Source organism: Cricetulus griseus, chromosome 2, assembly GCF_003668045.3.
Source record: "Cricetulus griseus strain 17A/GY chromosome 2, alternate assembly CriGri-PICRH-1.0, whole genome shotgun sequence".
Lineage (NCBI taxonomy): Eukaryota > Metazoa > Chordata > Mammalia > Rodentia > Cricetidae > Cricetulus > Cricetulus griseus.
In genome coordinates, this window is record NC_048595.1 from 83,687,402 (window position 1) to 83,706,077 (window position 18,676).

The following is an 18,676-nucleotide window of genomic DNA, read 5'->3' on the forward strand; positions in this document are numbered from 1 at the left end:
GCTTGAAATCCAGACTGCATCAGATTAGCAAAGTGCACTAACTGTTCCATGTTTTCTTGGTTATTGATGAAATTCAAGCCAACACCCACACTCACCTCTCTACATTTTCCTTTGTGAAAAGTCAATTCCTGTAGTTTTTAGATCAGTGATGTGTTAAGTCTGGCTACTCATTTTGTTGTTGCTATTTTGAAGATGTACAAGCATTTCCATTTTGTAATGCCTCATCATCCATCGGTGTTTCAGTGTTTTTTGTTTTATTTTTTACTCGATATCATTGACCAACATAGCATGATTAAGGTGTACATTCATCACTCAATAAACTATTTATGGTTATACACTGTTGTCTGTGTGGATAAACTACAAATAAATCATAGAGTATTCATTTCATTCATTAGTTCTCTCAGTGTATGTGTGCTGTAATTATGTGGGTTTCAATATTTGTATCTGAGTGTGTCCTTGCAAGCAGGTGTGAGTGTGTGTGAGTCTGCCTGTGTGTTTGTGTGTGTGTGTGTGTGTGAGAGAGAGAGAGAGAGAGAGAGAGAGAGAGACAGAGAGAGAGACAGAGAGAGAGAGACAGAGAGAGAGACAGAGAGAGAGAGACAGAGAGAGACAGACAGAGAGAGAGAAAGAGAGAGAAAGGCAGAGAGAGATAAACAATTCAGGAAACAGAAAGAACAGTCCTGATTGACATTGAATGGTTTCAGTGGGTGTGGCCTGTAGATAGGCGTGGCCAAAGCTCCTGGAAGTCCTTGGCTCAGACTATAAATTGAGTGAACTGTGCCATCAGGATCCTTTCCCAGAGCCCTCCCAGCAAGACAGAGGCAGATAGCGGTGAGGCTCTGGTGACCAAGAGACATGGCTGAAACAGAAGTCGGGCAGTCTGTATCCAAGTTTCCAGATACCCTCAGCCCTTCTCTAATCGACACAAAGCAGCCAGTAAAGCAGATTGGAGAAGAAAGTGGGGAAAACGCCGACAGGAGCTCTGAGGTCTCTCCAGGGGGAGAAGGTAGGGTTTGGATGGTATTAGTGTTTTGACAGACTGATGGGCTAGGGAAACAGAAGGGACGGGTCTGGGGGAGGCGAGGAAAGAGGAAGGCTGCACTGTGGGTGCCCTGGGGAATTCCAAACTAGGTTGGTGTCCGACCCAGGGTTGTTGGTGGGCCGGGTTGGTGTGGAGGTGGGGCGGCGGTGAGTCTCTGGTCCTTTGCCCGTGGCTGTGCTGGCTGCTGAGATTTCCTTGGCATCTGCAGGTTCAGGAGAGTTAGCTCGCGAACATGCCATGTAGCTCCAGCTTTTGTAGGCCTTGGCAAACAGGCAATGGGGACTATCAGAGGAACAGAGCGATCTTCAAGCCAGTCTTGGAGCACGGCCTTGTCAAGTGGCATCTCAGACTTGCTTGAGGAGAAAGCTTAGGAACCAGGTACTGATCACCTCTTCTCCCCTCAGAAAACAAAAGGCAGAGTCGAGAGGACAAGGAACCCAGACAGAAGAGACCTAGGCAAAGTTCGGGTGGCTTCTTCTGCAGACCGCACCACCGACGCGCCACGGGTCACCTTGAAGACAAGAGCAGGGCAAGCCAACCTCCCGCCAGAGACAGAGGAAGGCCCAAGTCCCAGTCTACCCCAACAAAACAACACTGGGCAAGAGGTAGGTCCTGGCTGGCCAGTGAGGGCCCCAGAGCCTCAGGACATGAGCAAACACTTTAGAGGGAGGGCGGGGCAGCTCCTCACTGGCTCCATGGGGCTTCAAGTGCTAATGAGCTGAGAGCACAGACAGGGTGGTGGATGTGCCCTGCATTGGGGAGGGTTAACCAAAGGGAGCCTCTGGCGTGGGTGTGCGGGTGCAGCGGTGGGTGCTGAGTGCAATCCGGTCTCCAAAGTGAGTAATTGACGAGCGCTCTGCCACAGATTCCCAATCCGGGCAATCAAACCACAAGTCGAAGAACAGAAGGCCCCACCCACGATCTCTTGTGAGGCCCATCAAGCGCAAAAGGTGTGAAGACACCCGTGCAGCTCCAAGCAACACTCCGAAGAGGACCAGACAAGATTCTGCAGAAGCCCGCTGCTCCAGGGAGCTCTCACTGCTGTCCAGAGTCAGGGCCCACATGGGTGCCTTGGAGGTGGCCCTGGAAGAACTGCGGGGCCCCGGAGAGGCCTTCCTGCCTGAGCCCTTGGTCAGCACAGAACCCAGGGTCTCACAGTGCGTTTGGCTCTCTTGGAGCTTTCACACACCGGGGCCGCACTGCACTGGGCGCTGCACACAGTCAATACCATCTTGGTGAACCAGGCCCGGATGCCCAGACACCCATGGCCTTAGGACAGTCAGCCATTGTAGAGCAGAGCAGAGCAGAGCAGAGACCAGCATATCTTGAGCCCAGCTGAGCAGCCGAGGGACTCCACATCAGCGCCTTGAGCCTGGCTCAATCACGCATGGCCTGTCTCTGCACCATCTCCTGGAAGGGAGACTCCCTGGGACTTGGACTGTGAGAGCCTTCGTTGATGGCAACTACATTTCCACCTGCAAGAGCTTAGCGGATGTTCTGGAAAAGGACCAACTCTTAGAATGTAATGGGCCAATGGAGCCTGGGGACATCTTACAGGCACCCTCCCACTCCTTCGGACAGGGTCACTCGTGCCAAGTGGGGGTGGAACTTGCTTTCTTTCTGCTGGGCTCTTAGACACTGCCTGAAATCCAGAATGCATCACACTAGCAAATGCATTGCCACCTAACTTCTACATATTGTCAGGGTTATTGAGGAGATTCAGGCCAACACTCGCACATACTTCACTACATATTCCTTTGGGAGAGAGTCAATCCTTGTAGTTTTTAGATCTGTGATGTGTTAAATCTGCCACTCATTAGAGCTCTATGTTGTTGCTATGTTGAAGATGCACAAGCATTTCCATTTTGTAACGCTTCTTCATACATCGGTTTTTGGTTGTTTTTATCAAGATTTCATTGGTCAACATGGCAAGATTGAGGTGTACATTCATCACGCAATAAAGTGTTTATGGTTGTACACTATTTGTCAGTGTGGATTAACTACAAGTAAAATGTGCGATATTTCATTTCATTCATTTCTCTGTATGTGTGCTGTAGTTATGAAGGTATGCATGTATGTATCTGTGTGTGTCTGTGTGAGGGTCTGAGGGTGTTTGTGTGTGTGTGTGTCTGAAAGACAGAGAGAGAGAGAGAGAGAGAGAGAGAGAGAGAGAGAGAGAGAGAGAGAGAGAGAGAGAGAGAGAAAAGAGCATGCACTGCAGGGGGTGTGCTGAGTGAAGTGCATTCTAAATGCTTGCAATATAGGGGCTATTTCCCATGTTCTGAGTGTCATTTTCTTCCTTCCTCCATGTGTGTTCTGAGACTTGACATCAGGTAATCAGGCTCAGTAGACTTTGTTGTTACTATGTTAGAGACTGGGTCTCGGTAGGTGACTCTGCTGGGCCTGGAATTTGATATGTACATGAGTCTGGCTCTTACTCATATACTTCGTTGTGCCTCTGACTCCTGAGTGCTGAGAGGAAAGACCTGGTCAGACAAAATGATCTTCTGGAACTATAGACCTCCCTTCTAGCCTTTTCTCCTTCTTTCTTTGTGGGGGACCAAAAAATTCTCTTATAGAATATTTTGGGGCCCAGCCTCCAGCTCCTGTATACATGGGGCACTGGAAAGCTCACCATTATATTGTTAATTGCCACTAGGGTACTATTGTTTACTGTATCCTCATGGTAAAATGCCTCCTATTTGCATCTCTGTGGGCCTAAGCATCTGAATAAGACCTCACCTGGGCTGAGATGCTTGGTGTAAGGATGACCAGGGAAGAAGAGAGTTAGGTAGGAGCAGGAAGAGCAGAGAGGAGAAACAAGGGAGATGGTTCCCTAGTGGTTATGACAAGATGGTTAAGAAACATCAGAAAAGATTGCTAATAAAGAAATGACTCTAGTTCTACAACATGGAACTGAGAGCTTTCTGAAGATGACAAGATGCCAGTATTTGGTATTTATCGCTGGTGGGTGGCTAGGAGCTTCCAATTCCACACACCCTCACTCAGGTAGAACCTCATGGATTAAGGCTGAGACATGCTGGGTCACGACAAAATGGCACCCGAACTCCAGACCTGAGAACAGGGGAAGAATCCATGGACACCATGAAAAACGGACAAAGCAGAGGCTTGGACACTTCAAAGAGATAGTCATTGCGTGCGCTCGAACTGGTTGGAGAAGAAGCTCACACAGGAAAAGGAAGAAAGAAGTGGCCTAATGTGGTGAGTGAACAGCATTAAGTCAGGAATAAATCTGTATATAATTGTAGAAATAGGAAAAAGATATATGTAGTATAAAATAGGAAGACGTCAGCCAGTAGCTGACAAAAAAAGTTAAATCGGGTTATTCAACCCTTAAAGCAGAAATGTACACAAATAGGAAAATGTCAGCCAGCAGCTGACAAAAATAGGTAAAGTGGATTATTTAACCCTTAAAGTAAGAGAAAATGCACAAAGAAGATGCAAGACTGAAATGTCAGTCAAGTGATAAAGTAGTAAAATGTAATGTGTTAACTCTGGAATGAAAAGTGCAGGTAATTGTAAATATGAAACAGGAATATTAGCCAGATGGCAATGAGAAGTAAGTTAGCCCTGAAAGTAAAATGTATATAGTTAGAGAAATCAGGCAGGTAATTGTTAGTCAGATGATTGTATATTTATTTACTTGGGTATAGTTTAATAGCCAGGAGAGCTAAAACAAAGTGAAAGCAAGTACAGGAGATTTTAGAGTTTAAAAGTTTTAAAAGGATCCTTCCTGCTTGCAAAAGCCATGCCATGATGCAGCATTTCGAGTTTTGCAGGGGCTTGGGAGACATAGGTGCAGCCTTGCATACACACAAGACCTCGGGAGATATCTAGGAATGTAATGGAGTACAGAAAACTCCGTGCCTAACTTGGGGCAGCAGGATGCTAAAGAATATACAGGACCAATGATTGGGATCAGCAGGGAGAGAGAATTAATAAGTACCAAGATGGAGGGAGCCTTCACCTCCATCATTTTAAACTGGGAATACACAAAGACAAATAATCAAAGGTAAAATTCAGCAAGAGCTAAGAGACTTGGAAATTTTAGTGAAATTGCTTACAGGAGAAAAGAAATTTACAGGTTTCCTTGGATCAGACAGAGAGAGGCTCAGGGGAACATAGCAGGATACATGTGCCAATACCATTCAAAAAGCTCAAGGAACTGAAAATGTCTTGTGTCCAGTATGGACCAACTGCAATTTTTACCCAGAGACTGATAAGGAATATTGCTGTAGAAGCCTCACCCCTAGGAAACTGAAAGCGGGTAACCAAGGCCTGCTGGTCAGGAAGAGGATATTTGTTATAGAGAGCAGACAAGGACCTAGGGAGTTAGTTCAGAATTGGTTTCTAGGCCTGTGTGGACATTATACAAAAAAGTTAGAGACACAGGTGTTAAAACTTAGATGGTAAAACAGCTAGCTTATGTGAATGCTGGTACTGCATGCCAGACCACGCTAAGGCCTCACAGGATGAGGATTGATGTGGCGAGTTCATTACGATTTTTTCAGATATGGACCTAGCTTATACTCAGGGATTAGTGATGGTGGCTGCCTTACAGGAACTTCAGTTAAAAATATGTTATTCCTACTCAGGAAGCAAGGCATAGGGAGGAAGAAATACACAGGGCCTGCTAGAGGTTGTTTTGGACATGTTCAGGAAGGGCACCAGGTCAGACAGAGTCCCAACAAAAGAGAAAATAGGGGATCAAGCTTGTGCCCAAAATACAGCCGTAGATTTTTCAGCCGCCCATAGGGCATAGTCGAGCCAAGACCAAGGCCAGCCGTGACAGTGGCCTCAGTCTGCTGCCCCTCAGCCAGCAGCTTGGTGCCACCTCCTACTGGTGTCTGTGGCAGGCTAGACAAAAATGTTGACGGGACGGCGGACAGCCCGCCAACTGGGGGTAAGTTACAGCCTTGAGAGATGCTGCCATGGCTGATGGCTAGTCAATGTATATAAATGCTATTGATACAGCCAGACAAAAACTGTTTTTGAGACTTACAGAGAAGAAAGGGCAACATATTTAAGCTTCGATCTGTTCAAATTTTGGATTCTCATATTTTAAGGATTAACTTTAGCTGCTGTGTTAGGAGAAATTTCAATTAGGGATTTTTCTTTTCAACAAACTGATCATAACCTAGAAACAAGGAGAAATGTGAGATGTATGCAAGTTATGAATGAACGGTGTGGCCACACCTGGATGTGTGATGTGATTGTGAATTTATGAATGCAGATGAATGAAAATGCCTAAATTGCCTTGGATATGATTAGAGAGATATTTACATTGCCTTGGATATAGTATAAAAAATATCAAAATCAGTTTAACCTAGTCAAAAAGAGCATCCAGTCAGTCAGTCAGTCAGTCAGTCAGTCAGTCAGTCAGTCAATATCTTAAGAGGAAAAATTAATGAGTTAAGCCCTAGGAGATAGTCAATAAAACTGATAGCAGAAGTCTATATCATTGGCTTAGAGACATGAGGAATCTATGGATGATTCTATAAAATTTGGCTGATGAGAGGATACAGGTCTTACTAAATTTTTATGGTTAAAAAGGAAAATCTAGGAAATAAAAGTTGATACATGATTATAAAAAGGGTTTATGAAAAGCCTCAGGAGATAGCCATCCTTTAAGAATCACAGCCTGAATCTGTCTTTGCAAATGCAATTTAAGCCAGGTCAGCTAAGATGCAAATGAGGTCTTATCAGCTTGTCAGCTTCGAAGGTTAGATTAGAAAAGGCTACTCAGAGACTTTAAATAAGTCTGAAAAATTGTTAAGGACATTTGTTATATTCTAAAGAAATTAATGCTTAATAGCAATTGGAAAAGATAGTTTAAAAATCTTTAAATGAGTTTTTTAGAAATTGTTATAAAATATTCATTGGTTAAGTACCTTTTTTGGAACATCTAATGATGATTTAAATCCTTTAAGTAAGATTCTATAAGGAGATAATGATCCAGATGTACCCAAACCGCTAACTAAGAAGGTAGACAAGTTCTATAATTAGAGGAGACTATTCAGCATCATCAGATATATTGACTATACAAAACCATGGGAATCTTATGTGCTCCCCACAAAACGTAGTCGGACATCTGTTCTATGGCAGAAGGAACCATTACTATGGTTGCACCTACCTGTCTCACCAGCCTAAATATTAAACCCTTATTTTAAAACAATAGTCTTCATGGTGCATAAATGCCATATGGATTCTAGAAAGCATTTTAGGAAAGAACCAAGTATGATACTGTAGGGAGCTGCAGAATACCGCACCCAAAAGATGGCGCCGGTTTCCGCCCTCCGCCAGCCCGACGGCGAGCGCTCTCTGTGGTAAACACCTCCAAATTTGGTAAAGGTCATGTATCCTCTTAATTCTGCTTGGAGACAACCTATCCTGGCGCGCCACGTAGGGTTAGGTGATTGGTAGATGTAGACTATATCAGGCCCCGTCTCCCTCGACCCGGGGCCGCCGCCATTATACACTGTGAAAGCAAAGAGGTTCCCGATTAAACTGTGTTGAAGAAGATTCCTCGGTGTGGCGTCGTTCTTGCTGGTCAAGGGTGGACACCGCAAGTGGTGGCCCGTACGGGGAATCAGAACTTCTCACAGTCGGGGCGGCGACGGTAAGTTCCCAAGGTAAGTGGAACTGTAAAGTCCGAGGTGAATGCGGAGATAGGTCTCCGGTAAAGGAGCACCAAGGTCCTCAGGAAAGAGGAGATAGGTCTCCAGTAAAGGAGTACCAAAGCCCTCGGGGAAGAGGCAGTAACGTCTCCGGAAAGGAGCAACACTGTTCACGACAAAAGCGAACCGAAAGTAAAAAACCTCACTTCTGCTTTAACTTGCAGAGTGAGAGTAAGTTAATGGACCCCGCTATTATAGTGGTGATTTGGCTGCTTTTTAACATCGCAGTGTGGGCTTTTGTTTTCTGGTGGTGTTATCCGACTTGCACACCTTCGGAGCGCGCTAACTAAGACAAAAGCACAATGGGATCGTCACAATCACATCCAATTTTTCTGGCTCTTCAAGAGCTGCTTCATTCTAAAAATTTAAGGTTAACTAAAGCCACATTACAGAGGTTCCTGAATGAATGCGACACCATTGCACCCTGGTTCGCAGCCTCGGGCAATCTCACTGTGGATAGTTGGGATAAATTAGGGAAAGACCTGGATTTTGCCTGGGAGCAAGGAACGTTGAAGCCGAGTGTTCGCCCGGTTTGGCGCCTGGTGCGCAGCTGTTTAGAGGACAAAGGGGGAAATAAGAAAGCTATAGCAAATGGACAGGCTGCCCTTGAAATGCTCCAAGAAGAAAGATCAGAACAGTCAAAAAGTGAGAAAACAAAGGAGAAACAGAAAAGGGATATGAAGCGAGTCTATCCTTCTCTAGGAAAGTTGAGGAAGGAGTTAAAAGAACCAGGAGAGGATTCAGAATCAGAGCAGGATATAAGTGAGGATGAGGTCATCATGGAGGAAGAGGAGGAAGATATTATTGAGCTCATGGAAAAACATTCATTAAAAGTATCAGAAAAACAGCACCCTAAAATGGCGACTGTAAAGCAAGGGCACCACCCTATCGCTCCTCCCCCCTACTGCTCGAAAGAGGAAGTAGGAGGTCCTGGTTGCTCCACCTTCTGTCTGGAAGTGTGGCGTACGGTTGAAAGACCCCTGCCCCTTAGCCCTTTCTTTCTCAAGTTTGTCTCCTCCTCCTCCTGTCGGCGGCTTCCCCGATCCCCACCCCTGGCGGCCTCCACTTCCCCTGCCACCCGCCGTATGCCCGGCCCGAGAATGAACACCAGGTGGGCTGGCACGAGAACAAACACCAAGTGAGCCGGCCTGGAGCCCTGCCCCTGAGCCCCCGCCCGAAGAGAAACACTCCGTCCCAAGGTCTCCGCCCCCAAGGTCAGCCATCAGGAAGCGGAGGGGGGGAATTGAGTCTGTTGTACCAGACACCAGACACCAGACCTTGAGAATATGCTGATCTGGAATGGCTCTGTGTCTCATTTGAACCATCCAATAGAAATGATTCTGTATTTCGCCTCATTTGAAAGACTCTGTGTTTCACCTCATTTGAATAACTCTGTACTTCGCCTCATTTGAATAACCCTGTATAGCGCCTCATTTACATTGACCAATGGGAATAGCTCTGTACAATGCCTCATTAGAATTATCCAATAGAATCCCTGCTCCTAGCTTGCGCCTTTTTCCCTATATAAGGACCCCTTTCCCTTGGCTTGGGGCGCTTGGCCTCACAGAAGCTAAGTCGCCCGGGTACCCGTATCTCCAATAAAGCCTCTTGCAGTTTTGCATCCAAGTTCGTGGTCTCGCTGATTCCTGGGTGCGGGTCTCCTTCTACGAAAGTACCTCTTCGGGGGTCTTTCATTTGGGGGCTCGTCCGGGATAGAGACCCCCACTCAGGGACTACCGACCCACGTTTGGGAGGTAAGTGTTGTGCGGATCCGCTGCTTTGTCTTGTCTGGTCTCGTCTTGCCTGTCTGTCTGAATCCGTCTTGTGAATTGCGCTTGCGTTTGTAGTATACAGCTGTGTACATTTGTATTTGGCGGCTCCGAGGAGGAACTGACGAGTTCGGACTCCCGACCGTGGCTCCAGGAGACGTCCTGGTAGCGTTTGAAGCCCTCGGCGTGAGGAATTTGTACTTTGAACTTAGATCTATGACTGGACATTTTCCCAGTCTCTTTGGAGAAGGCCCTCGGCTTGAGGGATTTGCAATCTTTACTGGGGACGAAGAAGGAGGGCCCCCTTCTTCGACCCCCTCTCAATTCTTACTTTCGACTCTCTGTCGAAACCGCGCTGCGAAAGTCTGTTCTGTGTTATTCGGTCTTTGTCTTGTAGCTATAATTTGTGTCCTCCTAAGTCTAGAAACTATGGGGCAAACTGTCACCACTCCTTTGTCCCTAACACTCTCGCACTGGAGAGATGTACAGGAATATGCTCATAACCAATCTGTTGATGTGCGTAAACGCAAATGGATTACTCTTTGTTCTTCAGAATGGCCGACCTTTGACGTAGGCTGGCCGCGAGATGGTACCTTTAACCCCCAGACTATATTCCAGGTAAAAGAGAAGATTATGGATCCTGGACCACACGGGCATCCCGATCAAGTGGCTTATATCGTCACTTGGGAGGCTTTGGTTCAGGACCCCCCTCCCTGGGTACGTCCTTTCTTACATCCCAAGGGCCCCTCTCTCCTTCCCCCCTCTAACCGCTCCGACCGACCCATTCCCTCGGCCCCTACACCTCCCACTCCTTTGACACCTATTCCTCCCAACCCCCCTTCCCATTCCAACCTTTACCCTACCGCGGTGAAAGAAACTAAGGCTAAAGAAAAGAAGACACCTAAGGTACTCCCCCCGGGAGTAGACCTGTTGCTTGATCTATTAACTGAGGAGCTCCCGCCATATCCGCCACCGCCACCCCCACCAGAGGCAGAAGCGGACTCCGCCGCCTTGGACTCCGCCGCCTTGGCGGAAGCGGCCCCTGACCCTTCACCAATGACTTATCGATTAAGAGGTTGCAGGGAGCAGCCCGTTCCAGATTCAACCACTTTGCCCCTCCGAACTGGACTGAACGGCCAACCTCAGTATTGGCCATTCTCAGCATCGGACCTCTATAACTGGAAAAATAATAATCCTTCTTTTTCTGCAGACCCCGTGAGGCTGACATCTCTCATAGAGTCGGTCCTCACGACTCACCAACCCACCTGGGATGATTGTCAGCAGCTGTTGCAGGTCCTCTTAACCTCGGAGGAGAAACAGCGCGTGCTACTAGAAGCACGAAAGAATGTCCCAGGAGCCAACGGGCAGCCCACCCAGCTGCCCAATGAAATTGATGCGGCTTGCCCTCTTGAAAGACCTGAATGGGATTTTACCACCGAAGCAGGTAGGACCCATCTGCGTCTCTATCGCCAGTTGCTTGTAGCGGGTCTCCGGGGGGCAGGACGCCGACCCACTAATTTGGCCCAGGTGAAGCAGATAATACAGGGTGCGGATGAATCACCTGCCGCTTTTCTAGAGAGATTAAAAGAAGCATACAGGATGTATACTCCCTATAATCCAGAAGATCTAGGTCAGGCCACCAACGTTTCTATGTCCTTTATTTGGCAATCAGCCCCGGACATAAGAAACAAGCTTCAAAGGCTAGAAAATTTATAGGGATATACACTCCAAGATTTGTTGAAGGAAGCAGAACGTATTTTTAATAAGAGGGAAACACAGACAGAAAGAGAAGAACGCTGGAGGAAGGAAACCCAGGAGAGAGAGGAAAGACTAAGACAGGAAGCAGAGGAAAAAGAGGTTGCGAGAGACCATAAGCAGAATAAAGAAATGAGCAGGCTATTGGCCACAATAGTGACAGGCCAGAGACAGAATAGACAGAGGGATGACAGAAGGGGGCCCCACCTGGACAGGGACCAATGTGCTTACTGCAAAGAAAAAGGACATTGGGCAAGAGAATGCCCTAAGAACCCCCGGGCCAAGCTTCCACGGCCAAGGGCTTCTGACCTCCTGAACCTAGAAGATTAGAGGAGTCAGGGCCAGGAACCCCCCCGTGAGCCCAGGATAACACTGCAAGTCGGGGGGCATCCGGTCACCGTCCTAGTCGATACAGGGGCACAACATTCCGTTCTGAATCGGTCACCTGGACCCCTGAGTCACCGGACTGCATGGGTACAGGGAGCTACAGGCGGAAAGCAGTACCATTGGACTACAAATCGGCAGCTCCAGCTCGCGACCGGTAAGGTTATGCATTCTTTCCTCCATGTGCCAGATTGCCCCTACCCCTTACTAGGACGGGACCTATTGACCAAATTAAAAGCTCAAATACACTTTGAGAGGTCAGAAGTCAAAGTCACAGGGCCAGAGGGAATTCCCCTTACCATCTTGACAATGTCCATAGAAGATGAATATAGACTCCATGAAAAGAGGACTAACTCGAACAATCAGGAAACCCTTGACCACTGGCTTGCGGAATTTCCCCAAGCCTGGGCTGAAACAGGAGGAATGGGCCTTGCCATTAACCAGGCCCCAATTATAGTAACCTTAAAAGCTGCCATCCTTCCTGCATCCGTCAGACAGTATCCAATGCCTAAAGAAGCCCGAGAAGGAATTCGGCCACATATTAAAAGGTTACTTGAACAAGGGATTCTGGTGCCCTGTAAATCTCCTTGGAATACACCCTTGTTACCTGTTAGGAAGCCGGGAACTAATGACTACAGGCCAGTGCAGGATCTGAGAGAAGTCAATAAAAGGATAGAGGACATACACCCTACTGTCCCCAACCCTTACAATTTGCTGAGTGGATTGCCACCTAACTATACCTGGTACACAGTCTTAGATCTTAAAGACGCTTTCTTCTGCCTCCGCCTGCATCCCACCAGCCAGCCTATATTTGCCTTTGAATGGCAGGACGCGGCCCTTGGAATCTCTGGGCAGCTGACTTGGACTAGGCTACCTCAAGGGTTTAAGAACAGCCCTACCCTTTTTGATGAAGCTTTACATCAGGACCTGGCAGAATTCCGGGTTCGGTACCCCGCTCTAATCCTCTTACAATATGTAGATGACATTCTCCTGGCAGCCAAAACCAAAGGGGAATGCAAGGAAGGCACTCAAGCCCTCCTCCAGACTCTTGGGAGCCTAGGGTACCGGGCATCCGCCAAGAAGGCCCAGATATGTCAGAAACAGGTGACCTATTTAGGATACAAGATAAAGGATGGACGGCGATGGCTAACGGAAGCCCGTATGCGAGCCATCTTAGACATTCCCACCCCACAAAATCCCCGCCAACTGAGAGAGTTCTTGGGAACGGCAGGCTTCTGCCGCCTATGGATCCCCGGGTTTGCCGAAATGGCGGCTCCCCTCTACCCCCTCACTCGGCCAGGGGTTGCTTTTAAATGGGAAGAGCCCCAAAAGAAAGCCTTCACCGACATCAAAAAGGCTCTCCTTGAATCACCAGCCCTGGGTCTACCGGACTTAGCTAAGCCATTTGAACTCTTTATAGATGAGAAAGAGGGCTATGCTAAGGGAGTCCTCACCCAAAAACTGGGGCCTTGGAGAAGGCCCACTGCATACCTCTCCAAGAAATTGGATCCTGTGGCATCGGGATGGCCACCCTGCCTTCGAATGATTGCCGCTATAGCCCTGCTGGTAAAAGATTCTCACAAGCTAACCTTGGGGCAGCCTTTGACCATACATGCCCCTCATGCAGTTGAGGCAGTCATCAGACAGCCTCCAGATAGATGGCTTACTAATGCCCGAATGACTCATTACCAGACTATGCTGTTGGACAAAGACCGGGTCCACTTCGGGCCTTTGGTGACTCTGAACCCAGCCACCCTGCTCCCCCTCCCTGGGGAGCCCGAGGCTCATGATTGCTTACAGGTACTGGCCGAGGCCCATGGGGCGAGACCCGACCTGACTGACCAGCCTCTACCCAGCCCGGACCACATCTGGTTCACGGATGGAAGCAGCTTTTTGCATCAAGGAGAACGAAGGGCGGGCGCGGCAGTCACCACAGAGAATCAGGTCGTCTGGGCCCAGGCACTCCCCCCTGGAACTTCCGCACAGAGGGCAGAACTCATAGCACTCACGCAGGCTCTAAAGTTGGCAGAAGGTAAGAGGCTCACCGTGTATACAGACAGTCGTTATGCCTTCGCCACTGCCCATATACATGGAGAAATTTACAGACGGAGGGGGCTGCTTACCTCCGAAGGGAAAGACATTAAAAATAAGGAGGAAATCCTCGCTCTCTTAAGGGCTCTTCATCTGCCCGCCGCCTTAAGTATCATACATTGCCCCGGACACCAAAAAGGGGATTATTTTGAAGCAAGGGGCAATCGAAGGGCAGACTTGGCTGCCCGAGAGGCGGCCCTGACCACAGACACCACTAACCTCCTGGCTCTAGAGCCCACCAACGACCATCCCTCCCCCTCATGGGACTATGAACAAAGAGACATCCAAACCCTAGAGAAATTGGGAGCCACCAAGGAACCAAACGGGGATTGGACTTATGAAGGAAAGACTGTCATCCCCTACCGGGTAACCAAGTACCTAGTGACATTTTTACATAAGATGACACATCTGAGCTCCAAGAAGATGCGGGAGCTCCTCGAACGAGAAGAGGAATTCAATTTCCTTTTGGGGAAGAATGATATTCTAAAACAGGTAACTGAGCAATGTGATGCGTGCGCCCGAGTCAACGCATCCAGACTGAAGCTTCCTCCCGGGAACCGGGTCAGAGGCTACCGGCCCGGAACACATTGGGAGATAGATTTCACTGAGATTAAACCAGGTAAATATGGATACAAGTATCTATTAGTTTTTGTAGACACCTTTTCAGGATGGGTTGAAGCCTTCCCTACTAAACATGAAACAGCCAAGATCGTTACTAAGAAATTGCTTGAAGAAATCTTTCCCCGTTATGGGATGCCTCAGGTACTGGGAACAGACAATGGGCCCGCCTTCGTCTCCCAGGTAAGTCAGTCAGTGGCCACCTTGTTGGGGATTGATTGGAAATTACATTGTGCTTATAGACCCCAAAGTTCAGGACAGGTAGAAAGGATGAATAGAACAATCAAGGAGACTTTAACAAAATTGTCGCTTGCAACTGGCACTAGAGACTGGGTCCTCCTACTCCCCCTAGCACTCTACCGCACTCGTAATACCCCTGGACCACAAGGGCTCACACCCTTTGAGATCCTGCATGGAGTACCTACCCCTATCATTAACTTTCTTGATCAAGATGTCTCAGATTTTGCTAACTCCCCTTCTCTCCAAGCTCATTTACAGGCCCTCCAACTAGTACAATGGGAGGTCTGGAAACCCCTTGCTCAAGCTTATAAAGACCAGAGGGACCATCCTGCCATTCCCCATTCCTACCAGATCGGGGACACAGTCTGGGTCCGGCGTCACCAGACCAAGAACCTCGAACCCCGCTGGAAGGGACCCTACATCGTTTTGCTTACCACCCCCACCACACTCAAAGTAGATGGCATTGCAGCTTGGATACATGCTTCTCATGTAAAACCAGCCCGACCCACCGATTCAGCCACTGCATCAGAATGGACCGTACACCGCACTCAAAATCCTTTAAAAATAAGACTCTCTCGTACACCCTCCTATTGATTGTTTGCCTGTTTACTCCCCATGTAGCAACCAGCCCCCATACCATTCATGCGTTAACTCGGCAGGTTCTTTCCCAGAAAGGGGAGGTCATTTATGAGACCACCAAAAACCATGCCCTCGGTGTATGGTGGCCTACGTTGACACCCGATTTCTGTGACTTGGTCGCTGGTCTAGATACCTGGGACATTTCACATTGTTACCCTAAGGCTTGCAGCAATGGCAACAGTTTGCCACAAATGCGCAGGTCACTCCAAAGTTCGAGAGAAACCACTCCTGGATGCAGCAGTCAATGGGCCAAAGACCAACTGTCGGGCAAGGACTTTTATGTCTGTCCTAGAGACGGACGGGCCTGGAAGCAGACTCAGACTTGTGGGGGTCATGGACAATTTTTCTGTGCCGCTTGGGTATGTGAAACAACAGGGGATGCTTACTGGAAGCCTTCATCCTCATGGGACAAGATTCAGGTAACCAGAGGATGGCAAAAGGGCTCCACCGGTACCACCTCTATGCCTCTCCTCATTTCCTTTACGGATAAGGGTAAGAAAGCAACAGAATGGCAGAAGGGATATGTTTGGGGCCTTCGCTGGTACCTGTCGGGACCAGACCGGGGGGCCATCTTCAAAATTCGACTCAAAATAGAAACTATCACCAAAACCATGGGCCCAAACCCAGTTCTGACAGACCAGAAACCTCCCATCAAGCCTCATGGGCTTCGGCCCCATAGGCCTCTACCCCATCTCCCACCCTCGCCAACACCCTCATCCAAAACTACTACTCCAGTTCACATCCCCACCTCCCCATATCCAGGGACAGGGGACAGATTATTTGAACTAGTACAAGGGGCTTACTTGGCCCTCAATTTCTCAGACCCCAGCAAGACTCAGGAATGCTGGCTATGCCTAGTTTCCCAGCCCCCATATTATGAAGGCATAGCAGTATTGGGTAAATACTCTAACCAAACCTCAGCGCCTACCAATTGTGGAACTGCTATGCAGCACAAGCTCACATTGTCTGAGGTCTCAGGAAAGGGGCTATGCATAGGCAGGGTTCCTCCCTCATGTATGAGGGAGAGTTATGTAACCAAACAGAGCCATTATCTCAGGACAGCCGATACCTTGTTGCCCCCTATGGAACTTATTGGGCTTGCAGTACTGGTTTGACCCCCTGCGTCTCTACTACCGTTCTCAATGCCACTATTGACTTTTGTATATTGACAGAACTTTGGCCCAGAGTCACGTATCACCAACCTGAATATATTTATAGGGTACTAGAAAAGTCAACCCGATATCAGAGGGAGCCAATGTCCTTAACCGTGGCCCTATTATTAGGGGGAATAACTATGGGAGGTATAGCAGCTGGCATAGGGACCGGTACGGTTGCCTTACAGGAAACTAGTCATTTCAAACTTCTACAGCAAGCCATGCATACTGATATCCAGGCCCTAGAAGAGTCAGTAAGCGCACTTGAGAAATCCTTGACGTCACTCTCTGAGGTAGTCCTGCAGAACAGACAAGGGTTAGATTTGTTATTTCTACAGGAAGGAGGACTATGCGCTGCCCTCAAGGAAGAATGCTGTTTTTATGCAGATCATACAGGAATAGTTAGGGACAGCATGGCCAAACTTAGGGAAAGGCTAAAACAGAGGCAACAGCTATTTGAGTCTCAACAAGGATGGTTCGAAGGATGGTTCGCTAAGTCCCCCTGGTTGACTACTCTTATATCCACGCTCATGGGACCTCTGGTTATTCTATTTTTGATCCTCATATTTGGTCCCTGCATTCTGAACAAAATGACTCAATTCATCAGAGAACGACTATCTGTTGTACAGGCCTTAGTCTTAACTCAACAATACCACCAGCTAAAGCAAATAGATCCAGAGTATCCAGAGACCTCTGAATGAAAGATTCCATTCAGTTACAAGAGAAATGGGGGAATGAAAGACCCCTGCCCCTTAGCCCTTTCTTTCTCAAGTTTGTCTCCTCCTCCTCCTGTCGGCGGCTTCCCCGATCCCCACCCCCGGCGGCCTCCACTTCCCCCGGCACCCGCCGCACACCCGGCCCGAGAACGAGCACCAGGTGGGTCGGCACAAGAACAAACACCAAGTGAGCCGGCCTGGAGCCCTGCCCCTGAGCCCCCGCCCGATGAGAAACACTCCGTCCCAAGGTCTCCGCCCCCAAGGTCAGCCATCAGGAAGCGGAGGGGGGGAATTGAGTCTGTTGTACCAGACACCAGACCTTGAGAATATGCTGATCTGGAATGGCTCTGTGTCTCATTTGAACCATCCAATAGAAATGATTCTGTATTTCGCCTCATTTGAAAGACTCTGTGTTTCACCTCATTTGAATAACTCTGTACTTCGCCTCATTTGAATAACCCTGTATAGCGCCTCATTTACATTGACCAATGGGAATAGCTCTGTACAATGCCTCATTAGAATTATCCAATAGAATCCCTGCTCCTAGCTTGCGCCTTTTTCCCTATATAAGGACCCCTTTCCCTTGGCTCGGGGCGCTTGGCCTCACAGAAGCTAAGTTTCCCGGGTACCCGTATCTCCAATAAAGCCTCTTGAGGTTTTGCATCCAAGTCTGTGGTCTCGCTGATTCCTGGGTGCGGGTCTCCTTCTACGAAAGTACCTCTTCGGGGGTCTTTCACGGTTCGCACTGAGTTTCGGGTTACTCGACCACTGGCTTATCCAGTTTTTACAGATGGTAACCAACAGAGATATCATGAACCAATAGACTTTAAAATAGTCAAAGCTCTGGCAGAATCGGTACGCACCTATGGGGTGACGGCAGCTTTTACAATTGCCCAGGTAGAAGCACTCAGTCGCTTCTGTATGACACCCAGTGATTGGACGAATTTGGTAAGAGCTTGCTTATCACCAGGACAATATTTGGATTGGAGAGCTTTCCAAATTGAGTTTGCCAATGATCAAGGTGCGATTAATCGAGCAGCTGGTGATCAATATTGGGATGTGGACATGCTTCTTGGTCAAGGACGTTTTGCACAGCAACAAACAGGATATCCTCCTCAAGTGTATGATCAGATTAATCAAATAGCCATTAGGGCTTGGAGGTCTCTGCCTAACAAAGGTGAGGTCAGTGGAAATCTTACAAAGATATTACAAGGTCCTATGGAACCCTTTTCAGACTTTGTGGCAAGAATGGTAGAAGCTGCAGGAAGAGTGTTTGGGGATCCAGATGCTGCTATGCCTTTGATCAAACAGCTGATTTATGAACAGTGTACAAAGGAGTGTCGGGCTGCAATAACTCCATATAAGGGTAAAGGCCTTGAAGTCTGGATGAAAGTCTGTAGGGAGTTAGGGGGTCCGCTGACTAATGCTGGCCTAGCAGCTGCTGTGATGCAATTAACTAAGAAAGGCGGAGGTTCAGGAGCTTGCTTTAAATGCGGCAAGCAAGGGCATTTGAAAAAGCAATGCCCCGAGGGAGGAAACACTAAAGTCAATAACTTTGCTCTGCGCCCTA

At 48.1% G+C, this 18,676-nt stretch overlaps 1 protein-coding gene across 1 annotated transcript; it reads left to right on the forward strand.

The window, feature by feature from the left end:
* Positions 1–2,104: 2,104 nt before the first annotated feature.
* Positions 2,105–17,184, forward strand: LOC113833979. Its single transcript, XM_035438683.1, has 8 exons — positions 2,105–2,173; positions 5,819–5,966; positions 8,176–8,282; positions 9,588–10,953; positions 11,680–14,540; positions 14,949–15,134; positions 15,398–16,236; positions 16,341–17,184. Exons 1-8 carry the CDS (start codon positions 2,105–2,107, stop codon positions 17,089–17,091), a joined length of 6,327 nt encoding a protein of 2,108 aa, XP_035294574.1. The 3' UTR covers positions 17,092–17,184.
* Positions 17,185–18,676: the final 1,492 nt, after the last annotated feature.